Consider the following 19689-nt stretch of genomic DNA (forward strand, 5'->3'; position numbering starts at 1 on the left):
GAATGTCCACACCATGTTTGATTTAAAAATGACATTTGTTTATTAGGAATCCTTTTTCATGTTAACTACAAAAACAGAAAATGACAGCATGAATATGACTATAGTCATAACACTGTTCGGGTGTGGTCTACCACATGGATGAATTCCATTGGGACGTGTTGGGGAATCAGGACACACACAAAGCACATTATTTTTTTTGTACAATATAAAACAGTAATGGCCCCATCCATTTGATACAGCTGATGGCAACCCATGCAACACCTCCACTCTTCATTATCTATACATTAACATTTGGGCAGAGATCTTCAGCTACCAAATCATTCAGTCAATCTTTTATACAACACGGCGCAGAAAAGGGAAGAATGAAGAGGGGAGGATAATAGGCTGGTTTTGAGGTTGAAAAGAAAAGATGTCAGTGTTTGCTCTTCTTGGATTTTTTATGAGACCGGTGAGGTGACTTTGATTTGGAGCGGGATTTCTTCGCCGATTTCTTGGGCGTCTTGGAGCGCGACCTCCTGGATCGTTTGGGTGTGCGAGGTGAGGGTGATCTATTGAGGCAAAAAGAATGTTTCAACTCTCCTAACCACTCTGCAATTAATACAAGAAAATCAAAATGTAGTCTTGCATGTCCAGAACATCCCACATTATCATTCTGGTATAAGGAACTTGTGAGTCAGACCAAAACCTGGCTTTAATGACAGCATGAGCGAAAGCACTGGACAGATCGTCTCACCTCTTTGAGGACTTTTTGTTGCTTGATCGCGGGGAGTCTTTATGGGTGGAGTGGGAAGATGTGTCTTTAGAGTACGAGCGGTCGGAGCGTTCTGATTTTTCTGACCGCTCTGAACGAGGTGAGGATGAACGGCCTCTTCGGGTGCTACTCCTCGTTGGACTGGGTGACCCACTGCGACGCCGCTTCCTATCAACCGGAGAGGAGAAATATCTGTCAGATAGGAAGTTAAACAAATCCTATGTTTTATAAATTACACCTGAAGTGATTGTTGACAACACCGCAGGTTGCCATGGTTGTCTCACCTCTCTTTCCTGGTTGGCGTGTCGTCCTTTTCTTTTTCCTTTTTCAAAGCATTTAAACGGGCCTCAGCTTTCTCCTTCTCTTTCTTCTCCTTCTCTTTCTCCCGTTCAAGTTTCTCCTTTTCCTTTTCCTACAATAAATTAATCAAATTTTGAATTTCAATTACTGTAATTGATACCATCTATAGTCAAATCTGCAGAGCCCAACTTCAATACCTTTTGTAGTAATTTGTCCCTGTAGTGCTCCACCTGCTCCTGAAGACTCTGCCCAGGCTTCTTTGGCCTTTTTCCAGACTCCAGCTCATCCTGGAACTTCATGACCTTAACCTGGGTGAACACCATAAAAGGAAAATGGTCAAAACAATGAATTTTATCAGCACAAGCATCCTGATGTGCTAATCATGTGGTATGTGGGCTTCTTATAGTTATGAAGTACCTCTATTTCTCTGAGCTTTGTGCGTTTCTCCTCATTCATTTCAGACATTTTGGCCTTAACGTCCGAGTCCTCTCTGATGAGGTTTGAGTAGCTCTGATTATCATCCGAGCGAGGGCTCCTGTCATCATAGTCACTGTCCTCCTCATCCCTTCAGAGTTGGAAACAGTTGATTTAAAAAGATGCAGCAATGTATCTGCAGAAAACATTTCTCTCAAGATAGCACACAAATAAAACTTACTTTTTTGTTTCTTCTGGCTGCTCAAATGCCTCCCATTTTGAAGTCGTCACAGCTAAAGAGCAAACAAAAGTTAAAACTGCAACTAAGAATGCAAACAACCAAATTGGTGACGAATAATTTAAGTACTTAAGTCAAAGCTTTTCATGTGTTAAATGTCGTAGTTTAATGCCAGCTAAACGTCTCACCTTGAGCTTGTAACTCTGTATCATCCACCGCCTCCCATTTTGAGGGTGCTACTTTGAAGGTTACATCCTTGGACGGATCCACTATGAAAACCAGAAAAATAGCAAGAAATTTAGCAACTTTACAAGAGCTGCATATAGTAGAGCATGTAGGACTGAAATCCTTAACAACCACCTCAAACAACAACCTCAAACAACAACCTGTGTGGGTTTCTGCATAACTCACAAGGTATCCCATCTATGTCTTCTTCCATTGGCTTGATAGGAACACCGTCTAGGTCATCCAGGGGCGCTCCGTCAATAGGAGCTCCATCAATGGGCCCTGCGTCAATCGGCACCCCATCCACATCCTCCAGCATAGTTTCATCTCCATACTCCCCGATTGGAGCCCCATCAATGTCCTCTGCCGGCTCAGCCTGCACCAAAGATAGCACACGAAAAAACTATAATCAAGCTTGTGCAACTCAAGGGATACGGTTGGAAAGCAAAAGTTATAGTATCATTTTTAGAATATTATAATGGTCAAGTATTGTTGCATCATGTACTTCCACAATGACGACAGGGGGTTCCTTCTCTGCAGCGAGATTAACGAGACCCAGGAAGATGTTCTGCAGCTTGATGAGGAAGGGGTCTGGGTACACAGCCCAGTCCTCCCATGCCCGGAAACACGCCATGACTCGTTGCTGCCACAAGGAAGAAAAGTTGAAGGATGGTTGAGTGACAATGTTGCAGACAAACAGATAGTGGTAAATCATTTCGGTTTAGTTTTATTAGCGAGATTTGGATGTGTTGTACCTTAAAGTTCTCACTCTGAAGGTGGCCCTGTATCGATTTGTACGTTGCGTTGAGGTCAGCAAAAACCTGGCATAGCTTCGTCTCAAAACTGTTGAGGGGAAGAGCATGAATGTGAATTTGAAAACAGAAGTAGGCGGCCGTGGTATTCCCATCTTAAATGGACAGTGTTGTGCAATACTCACTATTTTCTGTAGTAGGACGCATTGGATACTTTGGCAGAAGAGTTGTACAGCACATCAGAAACTAGATATAACCGTGCAATCTGAAATGTAAAAGAGAACATTTTCTTGTATTCGTTTCACAAGAAGGTTTGCACGGAATTTAATATTCATGCGTGTTGTTGGCCCTTTTCCTTGAAAAAAAAATTGCCGCTTCATCTTGCCTTCTTGGGAAGAGGGGTTTTGAGGATGGAGAGAGACTCTGTGACGCACTCCACAATCTCCTCAGCGGCTTCGGCGCGACCGAGACAAAACAACATGGCTTCTGCTATGTCTCCCCTCCTGGGCGTCATAGCACGAAGCATCTCCTCTAGTTTGTCCCGCTCACTGCAAAGATGAAGGGCAATAAATAACGATCTAGCCAACTGCAAGAGCATTTATGCACAACGTTTGATGACTCATGAGATGATACAGTGTAGGACTACATTTTTAACTGGATCATGTCAAAAAGCATAAGGAAATGGTCTTACTCCACTTTCAAGCAGCCTTTCCTGCTGCCGTCCTCGTCTTCCTCCTCTTCTTCACCATCATCATAAGGACCATGGAGGTATGGATTAAGAGGAGGCGGATGCCACAAGGAGCCATTCTTAAACATCCTAAAGTCCTCCGTTTTCCACTTGACTGGTGCTTCACCCTGAGCAAGTAATTTACAGTTAATATCAAAACAATACCTGCTGAACTGTGATCACATCATCATCATTATTATTACAGTTGTCTTTAATGGGGGAAGAGTACCACTGAAACTTTATGCTCAAACCAAGCACATTTTTTATTCAAACAAACCTGTAGTATGGTGTAGAGCTTCCACCGGTAGTATACATGTGCTGGGCTTTGGTTCTCAAATAGAAACCTGGAAGAAAAATCAGAAACATGAGCATGCAAATACTATTAACTTGACTAAAATGCTAAAAAGTTAACATTACTGATGTGCAGTGGCGCTGACCTGTACATAGCATTGTTGATTTCTCTGTTCATGATCATGGCTTCAAACATTGGGCCTTCACGCACCACAAACTCGATCATTCGGTGGATGAGAGAGAGTAAATTCCTACAAGAAAAACACAGTTAAAGCAAACGGATTCAGACAGGCCTGACTATTGACCACTACAAAAGCCTGTCTGTTGAAAGTTTCATTTTGCTTGGTGGTTTGACACTCTGAACAGCCGCCTCTTGACCGACCCGATGCACACTTGACAATTGTTGTTGATCATCACTGCAGATGTGACATGCAGCAGGCAGTAACTGAATAGTGCTTGTTATAATGTACCTGGCAGAACATATCACTTGCCTGTCAAATGACTCGGCCAAAATAACAAACTATTCATTACTAATTTACTGTGACAGGTAAAGTGAGGCGTATTTTAATAAACAACTGGTAAGAGTGTCACATAACCAGGCATAAATCAAACGTAACCTGAGCCTATGTATAACATTTATACATCAATGCTGCCAAAAAAACAAACTTAAATAACAACGAATGTTACAGTAAACCTTTCAATAACACTTTCTAGGACCCATGTCTATGACCCATGATAAAACATACTTATCATGCGTTATAATCGATACTGTAAGCTGACGGTAAGCAGAATCGAACCAAAGAATATTTCACCGTAGTGACACGAGCCAGCTCGGGTTTGTTTCCCCCGTGAGTAATACTGCAATTCCCCGCCGTAAGACTCGATACTAACGTATAACAGAATATCAGCATCTTGGAAGTGACAACCATAACCCTTTAAACAGGCGAGTTGTATGAAAATATTCCAGCTTTACAATTGTTATGAACGGGTATATTAGCTACAGCTGCTTCTTTTTTTTTTTTTTTTTTTACCAGCTGTAAAATTGGCCATTTCAACATGGAGGTCTATGGAGATTGATTTGCTTTTGGAGTCAAGACTCCAGTGGCCATTTGATGAACTGAAAGTTTTGGTTTTATTTCTCACCACCGGAGGTTGCCGCCAGCAAAATACCGCCGCAAATTAAATCTCTGCTCTACTTTATAACCCCCGTGGTTGAGTCAAAATGACGATTAGTTTAATAGTAAAAAAGTATTTTTCACAAATGTTTGACCAATCGTTGTTGAAATGCAATATGTTATTATAAGTTATCCTATGTGGTAGGTCCTAAGTGAAAGAAATATCACAAAATCTAAGGGCAATATTTTGATGACCTCTTAGATTCTTGTGACACAGAATTTGGTGCCCAAAACTATAATTATACAGTGCTAAAAAACAATTAATATGCATCATAACAATATCTATAATGCATTATAGACATGGGAATCATAGAAAGTGTTACCAAACCTTTATAGTAATTAAGAAATATTGAGAAGAAAAAAAATGAACAATTCAGGTACTAGTAGTTACAGTTTTTAAAGTACTTGATAAGTTTTTCCATCAAGTTTGTGCCCATGTTCTTTAAGGATACAGTGCAGCAAGTCTTAATTACATTGCACTGCATGGGCCCTTTCTTTGAAATCTACAAGTGAAGCTGAAGAACTTGGGAAAGTAGAAGCGAGACATTGACAAGACACTGTTTTAACTGAAAAGTCTGTAAATACAGTGCCTCTCAATCCCCACTCATGTCCTGACTATGTGAAGTGAAGAAGAACCAAAGCAGTACAGGATTGATGGCCTAAATAGGCTAAACATGATATTTGCTGGTGGAGTTGGTAAAAACTGAATACAGTGCAAATGAGATCACTTAAAGTTCCTCTGTGACAATTTTGGGGAGATATATGGTGCAGGCTGCATACAAATAGCCTAAGGTGTCCGACAAGACAAAGGATGTCTTTCATTTGACAACACAGAATACATTTACTTGTATTGGAGCCGATCGTACCAATGGCGGGGTAAAAGTCAGTATACTTTCCCAATCCATCCCATGATGCTTTTCAGGTCCCTCGCTGCTGCAGACAGTTCAACTTGTGCTGCTCACCAAGGCCAATGTCAAAGGTCATATATATAATAATAGTGCAAGTTTTGGATTTGTTGGCAGGGGCCAGATTTACTGAGCTCCTAATAGAGTGACAGAGGCCAAGGGGGTAGACGGTCTGAGTGAGCAATGGTCAGAAAGCAGGATTTCACAACTACAGATCTAGAATCAGCAGACTATGTATGTGGCAGAGAAACGTGCCAAAAAGTTGAAAAACAACACAATTAAATGTTGATGTATGGAGTGGAACTGTGATGGACTAAATTCATGATTAAATAAGCACTAACAAGATGCTTTTGCTACATACTGTAAAGGAAACATGAGTGATGGTGTGAAAGAGCAAGGTACAAAACAAACGTGTTGGTCAGTATTAGTCTATCTACTGATATGATGACATCGTACAACAGCCTCGACCATTGCTCACCCATACTGACCAGACCCCTGTAGCATGCAGTGATCAATTGATCAAACTTTAGCTTCATTATGGGATGTTTTTTCTAAGTTTGAACACCAATTTAAAAAAAGAAAAACATGTACCTTTCTGTTGGGATAACCACTTTGACTATGGCTTGCGACAGAGTCTGTATATGAAGTCACATCAGATAATAAACATAGAATGTGAGTATTGTTAAAAGGCAACAGGTGAAAAATATAAAAAATGCATTTTAAAGTGCAAATAGACAACAACTTTCCTTTACTGCCGTCAGTTTTACTAATAGCCAAATACCCCTGACACTGGATTCATTAACCATAAAACCTCTCTGTAACACTGAGCATTTTTCCACACGCTAACATTTTCTTATACCCAGACTTTGATATATATAGTGCAAAAGTAGTTTAATTCAGCAAGACAAAAACTATCACTTACATAAATGGAATAAAACATGTACCGACTGCTCATTATAAAGGCTAACATCTTACCAGCTGAATTAACAAAACACTGCCATAACCCATGAGAAAATCCTAGGCTGACATGCCAAGTTACCTTCTCAAACTCCTCCTTGTTCTTAGGTGGAGGAAGCATGGGAGCGGTGGGGTTCTTTAGCCTCTCCCGGGGCTGTGCATTGAAGGGTAGGCCAGAGGGAGGTGGGGGGAGTGTGTGCTCCATCATGGAAGGAGGGATGTAGATGGGGTGGGGTGGGATGGGCACACCTTTGCCCCATCCTAATTTCATCTCAAAGTTCATTATCATCTTTCCTGTAAGGAGAGTACAAATATTAATGAATATACACTACTGCTTACAATGTGGAGTAATATATATATATATATATATATATATATATATATATATATATAAAAATTACAAAAATAATGTAATTTACCATTTAGGTTCTTGAGTGCTCGCTCAGCATCCCTCCTGTTCATGAAAGCCACAAAACCACAGTTCCTCTCCCGAGCCCTCTCCTCATCTGTTCTCGGCCACATGATCTTCACACTGGCCAGCGGACCATAACGGCCAAACTCTTGACACAGCATCTCCTCATTCATCTAAAATGTAAAAGGTATGTTATGAAGGTATGACTTCATAAATTGGCATTTGCTAATATCTGCACAACATAAACACTTGAAATTAGGACTATAAACAACACATTTTGTATTTAGAGTTGTCCCATAGCAAAGCAACCAGGGCTGTCAAAATAAGCCAAAAATGACATTTAAATATTCATCCTTAAAAAAAACACAGGTTCGAACTATTTGAATATCGTTTCTGACCATTATGTCTATGTCACTGTCCTAGTTGGCTGTCAGCGATGCAGCATTGCACAGCACGCCGCTTTAAGCTGAACTTTTGTCTAAAGGTCTTGTTTTTATTTATTCCTGTCACCCTTGAAAGCAGCGCATTGGACCAATGAGTCATCTATACGATACCTCTTTATTTGACTGCAAAAACCTAAATAAAGTGGCAGCTGAATAGAGTGATCTCTGGGAACTGAATGTTTCTACTTGAGGTCGAGTTTACTGTATGTAATTTCCTGTGTAAATCTTTTTTCACAATTGAAAATTATTTTTCATATTTGAATAGACATCTTATTGTTTTCAAATACATATTACAATTCATGTTGACAGCCCTAAAAGTAACACGCTCAAACCATGCTCTTCTGATGACAGCAAAGCTACGTCAGTCAGTGCTTTAGTTCAGTTCAGTCTCCTTTCACCATTTCATATATGTTCGGATAAAAATTCACCTGTGGATTGATGTTTCCGAGATACAAGTTAGTAGTGGATGGGTCTCCAACATCATGGGAACCTGGCGCACAATCATCCAAAACTGCAGAAACAGAAAAGAGAAGAATTTCCTTTGGTGTTGGACAGGACAACATATTTTCTTAGCAAGATGAGGATATTCACAGCCACTTAATGAGTCAAAATTACCACTGGACGGACGGTTTCTTCTTGAAGAACCATCCGCTAAAAGAAGCAGAAATGCAGTATAAATTTTGTTTCAGGGCAAAAGTGGACGGGGATGGGTGAGTGGATTGAGGCGTGCGGGGTGGAGCCATTTCAGGCTAAGTTAGTAAATGAAACAGTCATGAAGCTTTATTACACGTACCTGAGCGTCTTCCATCCGTGCCCGAGAGAGGTTCGAAGCGACTAACACGTCCTTTCAGCTTGTGTCTTTCATCCCTTTCTTCCTGTATTCTGTAGGAATGTGCAAGCAAAACAATTACACACAACTTATTTTCAATTTACACATTCTTACTTTTGGAACTGCACTATTCCCAACAGTAAAACCTGGGAACACTCATTTCCACTACTTTAAACAGTTAAAATATCAAAAAGGTTACTATACTGGAACTTACTGTTTTAGTTCTTCTTTGAAGAGCTCCAAGTTGCTCTTCTTTTTTTCCTTCTCAGTATTTTTCTTCGCAGGCTGAAATACACATGTGGAAATAATACCAACACAGTCAAAAACAAAGCATCATTAACTACAGCATTTACAGGAGAAGCTACTTGTTGACTGTGATAGTACTTACATTTCTTTTGTCCAATACTAAAAACTGAGGTGGGGTATCCAAAGGCAAAAGGCTTTTTGTTTGGTTATCGAAACGTGACTTGGGCTTGTACAATTTTCCTTTCTTCTCATCTGCAGCAGCCTCCTCTGAAAGGTGAAAGAGTGTGTTTGTTGTGTATTCCACTACAGTTACATTAAGTCATGGATGGAGGATGTTGATGTAACTTTACACTTAAAGTAAAAGTGTTGTACCTTTTGATGCATTTGCAATACCACCACGGACAAAGGCCTTGACCTTGCCATCCCCTCCTTCAAAAGCAGCAAGAAACTCCTCATAAATCTCTGCTGCCGCCCGCTCATCCTCCTGAACACAGAAACCAGTGTCAAAGTAAATAAACACATGTATCATCTAACAGACAAGTATTGTTATGCAATGTGTACCCAGTTACCACAGATCATATAGACAATTGTCTCTGGAAAGGAAGACAATACTCACTTTTTTCTTTATTTCATCTTGTTCCTTCTTGCTTAGCGTCCTCTTTGCCACTGCCATTTTGCCAATGCTGAAAGACTTCAATTTGCTCTCAAGCAACGCCTGTCGATGTAAACAAACCGTGGTTGGCGTTCAACAGGTATTTCGTAATCACGCAATTGAACTCTAAATTGTAGTTCACATGACATATACAGTACACCACGTGGATCAATATTACTCCAAATAGTATTCATTATTATTATTTAGATGATTGAGAAAGTGTGACAGCGATCATGTTGACAGGTAGGTTACGCGGGATCCATTACCGGAACTGCACCGCAAAGTGGGCTGTGTCCACTTGTAGATTGTAAACCATCGGCCTAACCTTTGACGGTTATTCTGTACTTTGCAAATACTGCACATGTTAAACTAAGTTGCATCCGGATGTAAATATAACTGAGCAAAATGACCCAGAGGCCTAAACAAGCCACCGACTGAACGCAATAATCTGCGAATGACTGAAACAAGGACCCAGCTAAGGCTCAAATATTGTTAGGCCCGAGTTACAAAATATTACATTGAAACAGTTATTCTGAATTCAAACATGAATTAACTCAATGTTGTTCTTGTGTCTGGCTGGATCACCACCAGCTTGTTAGCTGCGCTAACAGTACTTCGTTTTTGGGTCAACGGCCCCGACTAGTCCTTCTTGTTAGCTACATCGCTTAGCTTAGCTAAACTAGCCAGTGTGGCTAGCTTTAGCACGTTGGTAGCTAGCTACCACCATTGCGCACTCTCGTAACTCGAGTCTCCTGCGTGCTTTAAATAGATAAGCAGTCAAGGTTGTTCAGGCATACTAATATTTACATCGTTTCATTGCAACAGAAAACTCCTAGCTAATGCAAGTACAAATGGTAAATTCACCTTCGCGCTAGCTTTCTGAGAGCCACCAGGCGTTCGGTCCGCCATCTTTTGTGTGACTAACATAAAATCGATCGTCGATTACATGATAGCCGCAAACGTGAAACTCCAGGCGACACAATCTATCATCGAATCATTGATGGAGTAAACTTATTTTCACTGTCACTCTTTGGTGGTGATATTTACAAGAACAACAAACAAACAAAAGCAAGTTTATGAAAATTTGCATTTGAGACAATGAGCTCTCGTTTTACACAATCACTTACATATATATATATATATATTTTTACAATTGTTTTACTGGGATGTCACAAAGCCTGGGACTACATATTTGTAGCTTCGCATATACATAGGTGTATGATGCAATAGCTTAATCTGTAGAGTAATTGAATTGATGTATGAAAATAACAGTGCATTTGTGTGAGACTGTTTAATTATTGGGTATAAAATATGTGCCAAGTAGCTGCTTGTACCATGGCTAGTCCAGCAGGTGGTGCTCTCCTCTCTATCGCTCTCATTGTATCTCTCAAGTATCTCTGATACCGTTAGAATAATATTATTTTGACAACGTCCAACCTACGGCTATACCTATTTGAACATATATGCATAAATTGAATGATGCTTCAAGCTATAAAATGTGCATTCATGTTTAAAAAATAAATAAACAGGTGCCACAGTTATCCTCTGTCACATCTGCCAGTTCTGTTTATCTCATTGCAGGCACATGTGATATCTCTGCCATATGTATGTATAATGTATGTGTATATGGTCCATATTAGATGGAATACCAAACCATTCATGTATGACTTCGGGAGTCAAGTTTATTCATGCCACCTCCTTCAAGGTTTTTCAGGCCAGGTGTCGTAGGAAACTAATGCGAGACCTCAAACCCTCCCAGTGCTTCTGTAATTTCTTTTTTCTCTCTCTCTCTCTCTCTCTCTTTAAAAAAAAAAAAAAAAAGCAGCAGCCTGTGCTCCGTCCCTCCTTTACACGCAGAACAAACGCTATATTCATCTGCTCCGGCTTGCAGTTATACTGAAACTCCCTGCAGGAACTCCTGGGGAGCCGACTTTGCGCCACCGTTTGAGCCGCTGAACACAATGCCATTCATGTCACGGGTTGAAAACAGGCGAAGAGCCTGCTGCGTTCACCCAACTATGTGGAGAACATGCAGTGTTTTTTGCGCATGGAGTCTACTGTTCTGGACAGAGGTTTGCGCGCAGTCTCAGCAGAGGTACACCTTGTATTTTATTGATTTATGTTTAATCGATTTGAAAGATTTATGAGTGAGCAAGGTGTCAAGGATCCCGTGTGGCGTGTGGACTGTGGAGAAGCAGCGACAGTGGACTGGAGTTTATTTCGAGGAATTTTTCTGCAGTCCGGCGGAGTGCCTCCAGTCAGGACATGTGGCGCATTGAATTAAGTCTGCGTTAAATCAACCGCAGACTGTCGTTAACCATGACACATGTTTATTGTTTTCACACACCATCAACATTTTATATTTTGAAAATAGTAAACCTTCTTTCCCCCATCCAGACCAACCTTCACATGCGGCGGAAATATTACAGGGGACTCTGGAGTAATCGGGAGCCAGGGGTACCCAGGAGTTTACCCTCCAAATACCAAATGTGTGTGGAGAATCACAGTGAGTCCAATTTCATATTCACGTTTAGCTTTCATAGTGACGATGATAACATTCATAGCAAAAGTGTTAATTAAAAACACAGCAAACAGCACAATATAATGATGTGATTCTCTAACCCCAAACTCCCAATTTCCTTCTAAAAATACTCAACCACAGCCAGTTTAATGCGGTTTTTGCTGACTGGCTCCCTCCATTACATGACTGTAGATTTAAACAGTCAAGGTGTTGGCTGGACCAAGTTTTATTTTGCTTTTACATAAGTCAGACCTACTGTCAAAAATATGTTGTTAGTGTCTGCTATCACATGTGAATAACATAGTTTTACATCATTTAAAACAACAACAACATTCTACTCTCATATTGATGTATGTGTAACCCTGAATGCCCTCTTGTTAATTCACATCCAGGTCCCTGAGGGAAAGGTAGTGGTCCTGTCATTCCGCTTTATTGACTTGGAGAACGACAACCTGTGCCGCTACGACTATGTGGATGTATACAGTGGCCATGTCAGTGGGCAGAGGCTTGGTCGCTTCTGTGGGACGTTCAAGCCAGGAGCACTGGTTTCCACGGGCAACAAGATGCTCCTACAGATGATATCTGATGCCAACACAGCTGGGAGTGGCTTCCTGACCGTTTTCTCTGCTGCCAACCCACATGAAAGAGGTAGGCAAACATGGGAAGAAGAAGCTTCGAGAATAGCTTTGGCATGTTGGCTCTTATGTCGCTGCCCTACACGTAGGTGCCAAGGTGTAGAGAATACCATGACTTCCCTCCTTAAAGGAATTTGATACTGGCCTAGGAGTGTGTCTGTGTTGGCATACAGTCAGTCTCTAAAAAGCAAGTTAAGAAGGCTGTACAACAGAAGTTGCTACAGCGAAGTCATTGCATGGTCCCACTATACCCAGACAGACAGAGAACAAAATGACTTCCTCAAGCAGAATTCAGTTTCTAGGCATGCAGATATGCAGTAAAACAAAAAAAGAAGTGTAGGTTGTCTTCGGATCAGTAAAAAACGGTGAGCTTTCTGAGTTTCACTTTTCAGAGACAAGACTCTGGGTTTAAGTTTCCAAAAGGGAGGAATATCTTAACACTTTTCGCAGTATGATGTGGAATTTCTCACTGACATTTTGTGGAGCACTTTAGTAGAAGGCACAGGTCAGAAGTATTACTTAGAGTTGAATGAGCCTCTTCCTCTCTGCAGGGTTGCAAAGTCACTTCTTCTGCTTTTGTGGAATTTTAATGGCTGGTGCTCTGTACCCAAGGAGCTGACAGCTGTGATGGATGATATCTATTTAACTGGCCGGTCTGGCTCTACACAATGGATGGATGTGGACTGTTGCCATAACGTCCTTTAGCGTTGTCAAAACTGCACAGTGGCTATTTTTGTCACTGTGCTAAATTGCACTTCTTCGTGTTGGAAAGAAAACATGCATCTCAGTGTATGTTACAAAGAAAACATGTCTTTAAGAGATTTTGTCTGAACAACATGTGTTATTATTAAACGACGACCTTGGAAGCATACTGTCTTTTTTACACTGTCCTCTGCAGGACTAATGACTGACTTTTTAGGGTGCATATAATGACAAAGCAATGAGGGCTCCTTTTACATCAGGATCATTACAGGATCATATAATGTTCCTGGTTAAGAATTAGGATCATTCCCCTCAGAGAACAGGACAGATATTTTGCAGATAATTCCTGGTGACTCTCCAAGGTTAATATATGTCATTACTCCACAGGTGACCAGTACTGTGGAGGTAGATTGGACAAGCCCTCTGGGTCTTTCAAAACACCCAACTGGCCTGAGAAGGACTATCCAGCTGGAGTCACCTGCTCCTGGCACATTGTTGCACCAAAGAACCAGGTCAGAGTGTTCCAAAATATATTCATTTAATTTGTTTCTTACTAAAAGGAGATGTTAAATGAAAGTTATTTTACAGGTCTTGGGGAATACTGAATATGTGAAAAAAAGTTGTATAAAGCCTTTTGTGACTAGCATAATAACCCCTGAATTATGGGTAATGTAGGCACCAGGTTTCAGAAGAATAATGCATGGACTAAAACAATATATCTCTAGTTATTCTGTGTGGATTTTGATACTTTTTTCAATTAAACTGTCCTACATGACCTCGACTTACTTATAGGAGTGCAATGCTAAATTGTGAAGCACTCTTTTAGGGCAGCTCAATGTGCAATGGGTGTGGAACAAGACCACGTCATCCCACAAATGATAGAGTACCCTTTATTCAAAGCCTACCTTGATAGCTCTATTACAAGCTTTGTTGCATGACATAATATTTTCTTTGTGGTGTGTCTCCTGCGGCAGATTATTGAAGTCAAGTTTGAGAAGTTTGATGTGGAAAGGGATAACTACTGCCGCTACGACCACGTCTCCATTTTCAATGGGGCAGAAATCAACGATGCCAAGAGAATTGGCAAATATTGTGGAGACAGCCCCCCAGCGTAGGTGATTCTGATTTTATTTTCACTAAAACGTCCATCCTATGAATTCCTCTCAGTTTACACTCAGTCTGCTTGTCTGCGTTTCTTTGCAGGCCAGTGTTCTCCGACGGGAACCAGCTCCTCATCCAGTTCCTGTCAGATCTCAGTCTAACCGCAGACGGCTTCATTGGACACTACAAGTTCAGACCAAAGAAATTCTCCATCACCACGATACCACCCACCACTACCACACAGCCAGTCACCACCAGGCCCATACGTAGGTAGCAACTTTTATCCAATAAAAACCTCTTGAGGTCTTCTCACATCTGTCTTTGTTGATGTAGCTATGAGACATGCTGGCTTTGCACTACTGGATTCTCCTGCTAACATGTGGGGTTTATCTTTCACTTTGAAAGCAAGGGACATCTGCATTCTACTTCTAATAGCAGATCTGGGCAAGAAAAAAAGACGTGAAGTGTGCTGCTACAGTCCTTTTAACACGATTTATACTTAAGAAGTCTAACCATTTTAAATAAAATGCACAAAAGTGGTCCGTTAAACGAAAAAAAAGGTCAAGCTAAACTGTGGATCTTCACAATTTGACATGCAGTTGTGATGCATCATTCTTTATAGTTCAACGAGTGAATATAACATACATTACTGGAGACTGCAGGTCCTATTCCACATGTTCAAACACAACATCAAACTGTCTTTCGCTCACCTTTCTCTTTGTGCATAGTTCATATATAATGTGGGCATGTGTCCGCACCCAGAATCGCAGCTCGTTTTCATACTCAAACTCACATTCACACACACTGTTGTTTTTTCTCTTCGTCAAGCCAGGTTATTTTGGCGTCTCCCTGTCATGATGTCATATTGTGACAGTTGCTTTCTGGTTGGTTTATCATTCCTGACTTTTCCTTCTCCAGTAAGAATAATATTGAGACTGTCACCTTGTATTTTCTTGATTCTTTCCTTTATGGATTCTTTACTATATCTCTAACTCGAAAAGCAGATGTTCCCTCCACATTATCTCTCTATTTTACACACTGCACATTGTCTCCGAGGCCGACCAACAGTCTTTTGGAGAGACTCTTGTGTTACTGAGAACAATCTGTAAATAAACCACAGTAGAAACAGATGCAACCATAACTTACACGCTTGTATCACTGGCAGGCAAAAATGCAGAGACTGAATTTTATTGTGTATGTGTGTCCCCGCAGCTCTGAAGTACTCGGTAGCCCTCTGCCAGCAGAAATGCAAAAGACGAGGAACACTTGAGAGCAATTACTGCTCCAGCAATTTTGGTAAGAACATCAGTGCTTATTGCAATTTATTTGAACCACATAAGGAACAGTCCCTGATATGTCCCAGTTCTGGTAATGTTATTACTGTACATATTTACTGTTATTGTACATACATGCGAAGTAAACACAGTACACATTCTTCAAAGATTCACAAATCTCCCCGAACAAGCAGTTTACAGTCCTGATCATGTCACTATTTGCTCCTCTGATTTCTCACTGCGCATCTCAAAGACTTCCTTGTCAGGAAGCTAAGGGGTGTATACAGTAGAACACAGTTACATCCAGTGTAAACACACACACACACACACACACACACGCACACACTCAGCCTCTGACTGTGGGTAAACTGTTGATAAATGAGCGTGTTGATTCAGACTCGGCCTCCGTTTGCTACTCTCCTGCTCTCCGATGCTTTCCTCCTTTGAGATGTTTACCACATGTGTTGGGTTGGCATTTCAAAGAGTTCACTTGGAATTGCATCAGGAACTGAGGAAAGGCGACGTGGTGGTGCATGTGGACAAAGTGACCCGTGTGATGTGGAGGTGGAGTCAGCACACAGTATGTGACAATACATTTGAATGAAGTGGCGAGACGGTAGACTCTAATTAATAATCATTGCTATTGTTTAATCATATATTGTGATATATGCCCTTTGAATTGATAAAAGCAGTTTCCTGGTTTATATAACATTAGCATAAAAAGGCAGTCCTCTGGCTATTCTCCTCCCTGTCAGGAAATGAAACCGTAGTGAAGTCCAGACATGTTGGTACCATCAATGAAAAGAATCCTGTTCATACTGAATGAAACGTGATTCCCTCTCGCTCCACTGGCTAAAGGTCAGGTCCAGGCAACAAACAGTAGGTTTTTGTACTTTTGAAGACCTGGACAGACTAAACAGGAAATGACTCACACATTCGTGAGCATAACCGAATATAAATAACTGTGAGATACAGTAGTTAGCAATTCTGTATTCAGACAGATGACCTATAAGATGTTTTCTTATAGAGTTTAACAGTTTTAGTGTCTTTGTTTTGTTTGCCAGTGTCCCAAAATACAAAAATACATTTGTGCTATCTGCTTTCTCTCTATACTAGATTGTATAGTTTCTTATCAAATTACCGTCACTGACTCAAAACATTTTAACTCTCTGGTCGACAATTATGATATCACACATTTAACTTGTCACAGACAGGGCCAAATCATGGAAATACTTAACTTTGAAAGTAAGTGATATCCTTGATGTGTTTTCTGAGTTTTTGTGAAGGAGCTATTAGCTCATGGATGGATGAAGGAGCCATAAAAAGGTCAAAGGGGGAGTGTTGAAAGCCTGTAAGGAGACGATGAGAGGCTGTGCTGTTAATTCACCATGACGTTTTTACAGACAGGCTGCACTTCACAGACAGGAACGAACAGTGTTCACATTTATCTTGGATTATTGATGACGACAATAAAAAAGCAGATTCCCTTCACCACAACTAAGTCTATGTTAAATGCCCCTCTTTAAATGCCAGGCTCCCCTTTCTCTGATCTGCTGAGTTCTTCTCATTACACACATTAGCCCTACAGCTCTACATTAAATGGCAATTACATGACTTTTTCTCTCGAGTCGGGCTAAAGATCTTTGGCTTCCAGTATAATAACATGACTATTTTAACTATCATATGGATTGTCATGAAATGTGGTGAAGATGTCCAGGGTGAACAGAGGATTCCTTTGAATTTGGTCATCCTCTGACTTTTCACCAGCAGCAGATTCCCGGAAATATCTCATTGACAATTGTGGTTCCCAGAAGATGAATCATACTGACTGTGCGGGATTCAGGAGGAATTATAGTAACTTTATTGATCTCCTGACATTCCCATCAGCCTCAGCTGTACTTTGTGCTTAGTTTTAATGAGCTTATGTTAGCATGCTAACATGCTAAAATGTTACCATGCCAGCATTTAGCTGAAAGCATCAGTGTGCATAAACACAGCCTCACCTGTAATCGTGTTATTGTCTTTCATATATGAGTTAGCGACATCTTCTTTTACTCTTTTGTTTTTACAAAGTGTCATTATGCCGCTGCTGTTGCTATGTCTAAAGGTTTGGCTTTTGTTCTAACCACAGCCCAGAAACTTACCACAGTAGAGATGATCTCTAGATCCATAGGCTTTCTCCTGGTTTATGAGGAAGTGTGTCATCGTGGTCATGAAAGGCACACAATATTGTCTTTAAGTGGTATACTATTTTAGTGGATTTTCATGTATATGTTTATGTGTCATTACCTGTGTGCACGTGTGTGTCTATGACAGTGATAACTGGGACAGTCATCACTGCTGTGATGAGAGGAGGAAGTATGTACGCCACTGTCTCCATCATCAACGTGTATAAAGAAGGCAGCCTGGCCATCCAGCAGGCAGGAAAGACCATGAGCACCAAGATCATTATCCTGTGCAAGAAGTGTCCGTTCATCAGAAGAGGTGAGTTCACAAAGTGCTGCTGGCTAAATCAAATTGGCAAAAAAAAAAAAAAAATCCATATCCAGATGATGATGATAATCAATATAAAGCTCCTGGCTGACTGTTTTAAATAACTTATGGCTCTGAGTTTGCCTCCTCTGCTGTGCCGTCATGCTCAGTTGATAGAGTTTGCCCCAAGGTATGAGGTGAGCGGCAGAACTCACTGTCCAAACAGTCGCAACATTAAATATGTTTATATGTATGCATATAAACATATGGTATACAGATCTACCGCTCGGAGATTCTGATATTTGGCCTCCCTGAATGTCTCTGCCGTTCCGCCACTGCATTCAGGTGTTTTGTGTGTGACCTCACCAGGCTTGAACTACGTCTTCATGGGCCAGGTGGACGAGGAGGGCCGGGGGAAAATCGCCCCTCAGCACTTTGTTTTGGCGTTTAAGACAAAGAACCAGAAAGGACTCAATGTTCTGAAAAACAAGCGGTGCTGAGTTCCAGTAACGCCGAGGATTTCCACTGGACACGTTTGCGTGAGGCTCAGCTGTGGATGGAAACAATTAAGCGAAAAATCTCAACAACACAAACACAGGCCAACGATATAACTGAAACTGGATGCAAAGACAACAAAACAAAACATAAAATCTACATTATTCATTTAATTAAGCGCAACTTTGATTTTTTTATTTATTAATTTTGCTCACATGTTTTTAGAATAAACAAGAAGGCATTAAGTACTTCTCCTCTATTAAGAGACTAGTCTGTTAGTCTTATTTGCAACCTCAGAGTAATCAGCAAAAGAAATGAGTTGTTTCCAACGCTCTTCCACAGCCCATTCTCAGTCTGACTAGTCACTTTCCTGTTATGCTCTGAGCAGGAATTTAACTTGTAGCCAGTAACAGGAGCCCAGCATATCAAGTATCGCGATGTGCTTCATAAAACAAACATTAATCAGATTGTTTAAAACGTCCAGTATCCACATCTGACCGTGTCCTGTGATGGTACGATTAATTTCATATTTTCCCACATTCTACTTTTCAGATGTTTCCCTTTGAGTGAATAAATAGTGGGATTTATTATTTAGTGTGCATTAAACAAATATAGTCTTCAATTTCCCAAGCCTAATATCCATAGGGGATTTGTCACAGCTGATTTTTTTAATGAAGGTAGTCTGGAGTTCATTTTTGTGACTTTAATTTCAATGGTCAGGATTTGGACATTTTTTAAGTGATAATGAAAAGTGCAATATTTAATATGTATGTGATTCTTTTTGAAAGATTCTATGCTGGTTTTATGTGAAACAAAAGAGGAACTTCCTAGCTAAAGCTCTTTTTCATTAGTTTGTTTACAGATGCAAAGCACCGCTACCAGCATACATCATTTACTTGTTTTTTAAAGGCAGAGGTATGAAATGAAAAAATATTTTCATATGAAAAAGTCTGTGAATATTATTTATATTTTATTGTTTTCATCTTCCCAAATAAAACTCCTTGAACATATTCCTTATGTTTGTCTGTTTTTGTCCAATAACTTTCAGCTGGAAACCGAATAATGCCAAATAATATGTGGATTGGTATGTTGAGAGGTCAAGGCAGCTATGATAAGCCTGAGAATAAGTCAGGTGTGTGTAATGTGACTCTCACGTGGACTGGACCGCTGGC

At 40.5% G+C, this 19689-nt stretch overlaps 2 protein-coding genes across 2 annotated transcripts; one reads left to right on the forward strand and one right to left on the reverse strand.

Annotated features, from left to right (window-relative positions):
* Positions 1-16: 16 nt before the first annotated feature.
* u2surp (U2 snRNP-associated SURP domain containing) lies at positions 17-10226 on the reverse strand (the record flags this gene model as incomplete). Its single annotated transcript, XM_079234036.1, has 26 exons — positions 17-548; positions 734-919; positions 1036-1163; positions 1249-1359; positions 1469-1616; positions 1707-1758; positions 1892-1972; positions 2115-2304; positions 2434-2571; positions 2684-2771; positions 2866-2945; positions 3066-3228; positions 3372-3535; positions 3685-3751; positions 3845-3949; positions 6370-6413; positions 6818-7029; positions 7155-7320; positions 8019-8101; positions 8206-8241; positions 8384-8472; positions 8634-8704; positions 8808-8932; positions 9038-9149; positions 9282-9380; positions 10182-10226. 26 exons carry the CDS (start codon positions 10224-10226, stop codon positions 413-415), a joined length of 2919 nt encoding a protein of 972 aa, XP_079090162.1. The 3' UTR covers positions 17-412.
* A 1052-nt stretch (positions 10227-11278) lies between these two features.
* On the forward strand, positions 11279-19521 carry pcolce2b (procollagen C-endopeptidase enhancer 2b; the record flags this gene model as incomplete). Its single annotated transcript, XM_079234013.1, has 9 exons — positions 11279-11412; positions 11715-11823; positions 12231-12486; positions 13563-13687; positions 14150-14286; positions 14379-14542; positions 15489-15572; positions 17867-18034; positions 18392-19521. 9 exons carry the CDS (start codon positions 11279-11281, stop codon positions 18520-18522), a joined length of 1308 nt encoding a protein of 435 aa, XP_079090139.1. The 3' UTR covers positions 18523-19521.
* Positions 19522-19689: the final 168 nt, after the last annotated feature.

Source organism: Taurulus bubalis, assembly GCF_910589615.1.
Source record: "Taurulus bubalis genome assembly, chromosome: 18".
NCBI lineage: Eukaryota > Metazoa > Chordata > Actinopteri > Perciformes > Cottidae > Taurulus > Taurulus bubalis.